Source organism: Phaethon lepturus, unplaced genomic scaffold (assembly GCF_000687285.1).
Source record: "Phaethon lepturus isolate BGI_N335 unplaced genomic scaffold, ASM68728v1 scaffold43094, whole genome shotgun sequence".
Taxonomy (NCBI): domain Eukaryota; kingdom Metazoa; phylum Chordata; class Aves; order Phaethontiformes; family Phaethontidae; genus Phaethon; species Phaethon lepturus.
The window spans coordinates 1-6,710 of NW_010533310.1; the positions used below are offsets into that span (position 1 = coordinate 1).

Sequence of the window (6,710 nt, forward strand, 5' to 3'; positions counted from 1 at the left end):
CTGCTGATGCTGGGGGGGAGGCCCTTGGGTCCCCTTCTCTGAGCTGCGACGCTCTGACGGGCTGCAGCAGTGTGGTTCACTGCCCAGGCCCAGAAAGCCCCTGCCTGTCGCCAGGAGAGCCGTTCGATGGTAAGACCAAGCGACGGCTGCATTAAGCACTTTATGTGCTTGCTTGATGGTAGCCTGCGTGTCCCTGCCTTTGGTGGGGCTGTCTGGAGGGGCTGCAGGCGCATGGCCGCCCTGCACCCTCACTCTCAGGGCGTGCGGACCTCACGTGGCATCACTCTGGCCGGCATGGATGGCGCGTGGCTCTTGGTCAGCACCCGCGTTCCCAGGGCACAGGGAAGGCTGAGCTGGTCACCCCGGCTCCAGAGCCAGGCTGGGAGCGGAGCTGGTTGTGGCCTGCCCCTTCCAACCACAGGGCAGCATGCTCTGGAGCACAGGGAAGATGTGAAATGCATGAAAATGTTTTGCTCCCGTCCTGCTTTGAGACTTGCTGGTGTGAGGGTAGCGCAGGGGGTGCGGATGGGTTGTGCTGAACAAGAACCAGGCACTGTGATGAGCCGCGGGTAACGCCTTCCCATGGGACATGCTCATCTGTCTTGCTGGGTGGATGGGAGCCAGCAAACGCTCTCGCACCTGAAAACGGTGTGCGTTTGGGGATGCAGGTATACAATACATCCACCTCGAGCATATTGTATCTTATAGCCTAGGAATATTTTACAGCACCTCTGCTCAAGTTTGGCTTTCCACCTGGTGGGTTTAACAAATAGAGCAAAGGTACAAGAATATTTTTCTGATCCTTAACATGTAATGATTATTCAGGGTGTTCTGTGGCCTTTTCTCATTTCCACGTGCCATAGCAAGCTCTTAAAAACAGGTTGCCAAAAATACCAATGTGAAACCGTTCCAGTCTTCTGCTCAGAGCAGAGGGTGCTGCAGGGAGGAGGAAGGACCAGACCATGTGAGAGAAGTTCGTGGCTCCCCCAGCCCCAGCCTCTCCCTTGGAGATGCCAAGTCAGGGCAGACACGATGCCCTATTTCAGCAATTCTGGTTTTGATGCCCAAAGTTGTGGTGCTCCAGACAGTTTGAAGGTGGGGTTGCAGCAGAAATGTCCTGGTGCCCTGGGTATCCTTCGCTGTTCCAGATGAATTATACTCCATCTTTACCCAAACTTGTGGGCCAGTAGCTCGTGCTGTCGAGGGACTGCGGTTCAGAAAAAAAGGGGCCTGGGGTGGTCTGGCCACATTTTAACATTACTTCAGCAACCACCACCCAGGATAAACCATGTCAGAGGAGAGCTTGGTGCTGCAGGAACGTGTGTGTGAGAAATGCTTACACCATGAGTAGCTTGTGTTTCTGAATGGCCTTCTAGCTTGTGCGGGGAGAAGCAGAATCCCAGCTACTGGATGGAGTACGGTATGGATCCAGGTACAAAAAGGACTCCATAGTGTGGCTGCCTGCCCTGTGCGTGCTCCCAGCAGGGCCCTCGCAGTGCTGCATGTGCCTGGGGTGTGCATATCTTGCAGATGCTCTTTAGGAGCCAGGGTTTGCCGTTCTACGGTTGCTCTGCCTGCTGCAGAGCTCCTCAGTGCTTCCTGATACACCAGGCAAATCTGCTCGTCCTCCAGTCTGGGACGAGCTGGGTCTCTGAGGAACCAAACCGCCACTTGTGGTTGCTACCTGTTGACCAGGCAGCATGCGGGCAGGCTGTAAGCCCAGCTCTGGCGTTTGGGTCTGGGGAAAGCCTTTGCTTTTGCATCAAGGAGCACAGCTGGGCTTTCCTCTTCCAGTAGGTACAGCTGATAAATGACCAAATGTTAAGCATCTTGGCCTGGGAGGGTGGAGATGTGGCTCCGTGGCAAAGCATGCTTACTGCTAACCTGGAGAAACCCCGTCTGTAACCAGCCAGAAGAGCCAGCTGGGCGCTGCTCTTAATGTGCTTCTAATAAGCTTAAAGGGGGAGCTGTGCAAACCGTCCTGCATATGCCGCATCCTTTCAATGTTAAATTCTCCAGCCGCTCCAGGGCTGTAATGCTTCCGGGCACGTTAGGGTCCAGCCTGATGGACCTGGGGTGCTGCCCTGGAATACCTGGGCCTTTTGGCTGGGCTGGCTCTGGCGCTGCTCCAGCTGGATTAGGTGTAAGGCGAATGAACCATTTTCTTTGCAAGTAGCAATATTTGTTACTTGCTCACACGACTGTGGTTACAAAAAAAAAAAAAAAGGAAAAATCTTACAATGTGATTAATTTAGGATTAGCAAGGGAGCGGGGCAGAGCTCAGTTCAAATTGCAATTAATTACCGAAGCAGCCAGAGGATCGGAGGAGCCTGCCTGCAGTTACTGGGAGGCCACATCCTGCTCATGGAGCCAGCTGAGGAGCTGGGGCTTGTCATCCCCGAGCACTGTCCCTCATGTCTTTGATGAGGATGAGAGGAAATGGCCTTGAGTTGCTCCAGGGGAGGTTTAGATTGGATGCTAGGAAAAATTTCTCCACCGGGAGAGTGGTCAAGCATTGGAACAGGCTGTCCAGGGAGGTGGTGGAGTCATCATCACTGGAAGTATTCAAAAAACGTGTGGATGTGGCACTTCGGGACATGGTTTAGGGGGCATGGTGGTATTGGATTAACCGTTGGACTTGATGATCTCGAAGGTCCTTTCCAACCTTAACGATTCTGTGATTCTGTGACCATGCTGCATCTCGCAGCTTTGCTGGATCACGCTGTGCTACACCCACGTTAGCTGTAGGCCAAGGTTAATTCAAGCAGAGCTTTAATTTCTTCCTCCATCTTTGGAGTTAGAGTCATCGCTGGTCAGCAAAAGGATGATATTACAGCCCCCGTAATGCCATCCGCTTTTGTCAGTGTGCAATAGTACCAGGCTTCAAACAGATACGTAGCGAAAGGCAAGCTTCAGGCTCTGAGACTGCCCTGCTTATCACAGCTTCAGGCACCTCTGCGGTTTGGCTGTAATACTAGGTTAAAGCTGATATTTTAAGCTTTATGCTAAAGCTTATTTTGTTTCAGCAAATCAAAGGGTTAAGTAATTGATTATGTGCTTGGAAACAATTCCAAACCAAAACCTAAGAATAAGGAACACACACTTAATCATTTCTGAAACTAATTTCTTCCCCGAGCTGTCGTGTATGATTTCTCCAAGGCTTCTCTCAGCAGCTTTAGCTAAAGGCCAGCTTGGTAGAGGCTGCCTCGACGGGTCCGTCAGGGCTGACCCTTTGTGGGTGACTTTCATACCAGTTTCCCCGTAGCGTTAATGGGAAGCTGATGCGTGCAAAATCGATCTTCAAAGCCTGAACCATTACTTTCCTTCCTCAATTAATCGGGTAAATTAATTGTATTAGGAGCTCTGATTAGCTGGGGGTGTTTGTGAGGAGGCTAAGGAATCACTGTTCTGAGTTGTTGAGGGCTGTGATGCGTAAAAGCGTTTCGGTAACGCTGATTTCTCATCGCAGAGCGATACCCCAGGGCTGTGTCAAGCTGCTCTCACTGTGACCCCTTTCCTCGGCAACACCATGTACGTGAGGAACCTTCTCAAGGCTTTGTGATAACGCGCGGCTCGAAGCGTTGCCTAGACGAAGGGTTTTTTAGTAGTCTCGCAGTACAATATGGACTGTTAAGATTTCCGGGGGCGGCACACGTGGCGTGTGCGTAGCACAGGGTGCTGGACTGGCAGCGAAAGGGGTTCCTCCTCCTGCCCGTGTTGTGTTTGGGCCATTGCTGGTGGAAGTGGCAAAGCTAAGAGGAAAGCTGGGGCAGTTGGCATGGGCGCCTGCACAGGGCCGGACTGCGCTGGCTTAGCCCTGCGTAAGAGCAAAGTGAGCTGATTTTGTTAATGTTGTGCACGTGGTTTCGGAGTTTGAGTGCAATCAGCATGAACAAGGGGCTGGGAAAGCGTGTTTGGATGCCTTGGGGATGGGGAAAGAGCAGGTCCATCCTTCCTTAACAAGGCCTGGAGGGCTGTGATCAAATTAATTCTGAAAGGGTGAAGTCTGGAAAGCTCTAGCTAAAAAAAAAAAAAAAGAAAAAAAAAAAAAGATGTGCAGGCTGCCACAAAAAGCAGAGCCTGGGAGGGTGGTGAGCTGTGCAGCGGGGCTCGGTGCGGAGTGGGGACCTCTGGAAGTGCCCCGGCTGAGAGCCAGCTGGGATGCACCCCTCTGCTTCATTCCGAACGTCGGTCAGTAAATGTGCCACCGCAGAACAACTGCCGTGGGAGCCTCTGGGTGTGAGATTTTTCCTCTGGGGCGTCCACAGCAGCCTAACTACTGAGTTAGGCGGGAGGGCTGCAGGTGCCTCCCGCCCATTTACCCCCGCTGTCTTTGCTTATCCAAAACCCATGGCTTCAGAAACGGGGTGCATCCGTGCTGTCTTAGCTTGTTTCTCTGCCCCTCTCTTTCCCGGACTTGAACTGCTGAGGCAGAGGGCAGGGGAAGTGGTTTAGTTTTGTCTTTAATTGAACTCCGGTTGTTTAAGCAGGCGTATCAATACCTCGTGAAACTTGCCCTGCCTTCCCCTCAAGGTCTTGCACTCCGTCCTGCGTCACCGCTCTGCATCTTCACGGGGTCCGTGCTATTTTTGCTCGCTTCCTCCTGAGGCTCTTCAATCTGATAATCTCCTAATCTCCAGCTCCTAGCAATTCATCTGCAGTTGTCTTTGCTTTATACCTGGCTTATGTCTTGGGAGTTGTCTTCAAAATAGCTTCTGACCTTGTTGGCTAATGCATGTTAAGAAATAGGCCTGCATAGCTACAGGAGCCTTCTCATTCCCCAAATTCCTGTTATTGCCTGTGTTGGGGAGAGACGTCCCTATTACAAGTCACCGGTGTTGCATCAGTTTCTTGTACAACATCCTCCTGATTTACACCCATTTTCATGACCAGACTTTGAGTTCTTTCTTACCCCAGGTATACTCTGCTTTCCTTTCTGGGATATTAAAGCCTTAAAATAGGAGCTGCCCGATCTGAGCTTAGACGCTCTGATGAGCACCGCAGAAATATCCGTAATGTCTGCGAGAGGGGACACGTGCTTCCTCCTGGTTGCAGAGAAGGAGAAGGGATCTTGAAAGGAGCACGACAAGGAGTGTTAACCCTATTGCCTATGAACTCCTTTTGATAAATGTGCCTGGTAGGGTGGTTTCAAGGGAAATCTGAAAATATAGGATCAACTTTTGGCTTTCTCCGATGAGGATCAAACACCTAATCTCATCCACTGGATAACTGAAATAACAGGGAGCGAGCAGGAGGCGAGAGTGCCTTCATTAGCTTTCTTGTATTATCCAGAGTTGTATTATCCTTCAATTTTTGTGCTCCTTTCTAACACCAGCTTGCTAAAATACGTGGCTGGAAATGTGGCCCAGGGTTCACAGTGTACCATTGTTCACAAGAGAATAGGCAGTGCCTGCTGTCATTGTCTGGCCTGTTTTGCTGGTTTCTTTTGCAATCTTGGTTGTTCTTGGGAGGGGAGGAAAGGAAGGTTTCCTGGATGAGAATCCAGAGCTCTTGTCTGGATTGGACAGCAAAGGTACCACCTCAGAGCTGTAAACAGGGAATGAGCATCCACTGTGTCTGATAACAAAGCCAGACATCTCTTAATGATTGTTAGTTGGGGGGTTTGGGGAATCACTTTTTCATACAAAGGGAATAGCAGAATTTATGAAGGGATCCATTGTGTCTGGCTCGGGAGGTCCACCAGCTCTGCTGCTTCCTAAGATGACCACAGAGTTGCTAGTTGTGCTTCCAAACTCTTCAAAACCATGGTAGGTCTTAAGGTAGAAAATGTCTCTAATAGTGGGGAGTTGGAGATCTTTGGACATGATACAGAGATTATGGGCAAGAAGCTACAGATGCATCAGCAGGGATAGTGATGTGTGAGTGAGAAGCCGCTGCTAATACCAGGCTTGGGCAAGTTGCAAGAGTTTGCTCTTTGTTTTGAGAACAAGTTCAGCTCAGTTGGTGAACTCTTTCCAGGAAGAGTTTCGGTATAGAGGTCTGTGATGCCGCAATTCATTGGGCTTTTAGGAAGGAGTAGGAAATGCTCCTCTTTTGTGACCTGTTTTTGCACTGCTTAATGTGAGTACTTGGGGACAAAAGCCAATCTGTTGGGTTTCCTAAGACAGTGCTTATGTGTCCATCCCTTCATCCCTTGTTCAGAGTGTGTTCTCCCTCAGCCCTGAATCAGGTGAGTACAAGGGAGATACCGTGGTTATTTGGTTATCAACGGGGAAACAACGCAACCTGCTTCAGGGGAAGTGGAAGAAACCAGAAAATGTTCTGTCCTGAGAGACAAGCCTACCTTTCTTGTAATGATCCACTTCACTCGATGGAGGTTTGAGCTGCCTTGTGTCTAAGAGACATGGGTGCTGCCTCCGTTCCCCATTGTGGCGATGGTGAATTAGGACAGTGAAAGCAGATGATACACTTAAGTGCGTCACGGAAATGTGGGCAACTGGGCCCTACAGTAATTTAAAAATAAGTATGTATGGGATGATATTAGCAAATTTGACAGTGCTCAGCTAAGCAGAAGTCTCTGCCAGTTGCAAGCAGCCCACTCCCAGTAAGACCTTTAGTGTAGCGGTGGGCTCTTGTTATGTATGGGGAAGAAACCAGCACGTGGCTACTTTGATTTTTGAACAGTAGTTGCAGCAAGCGAATTTAATATGAACTGAGAGGAATATATACACCTCTTTCCCCGCCCCCCC

General features: G+C 50.3%; 1 protein-coding gene across 1 annotated transcript in view; it reads left to right on the forward strand.

Annotated features, from left to right (window-relative positions):
• The first annotated feature begins 231 nt into the window (after window positions 1-231).
• Window positions 232-6,710, forward strand: part of LOC104619311 (protein unc-119 homolog A-like) — a 13,044-nt gene continuing 6,565 nt past the window's right edge. Inside the window, exons 1-2 of the mRNA XM_010285143.1 lie at window positions 232-315; window positions 1,377-1,432. Coding sequence (XP_010283445.1) covers window positions 232-315; window positions 1,377-1,432 — 140 coding nt within the window. The remainder of the gene's footprint in view (window positions 316-1,376; window positions 1,433-6,710) is intronic.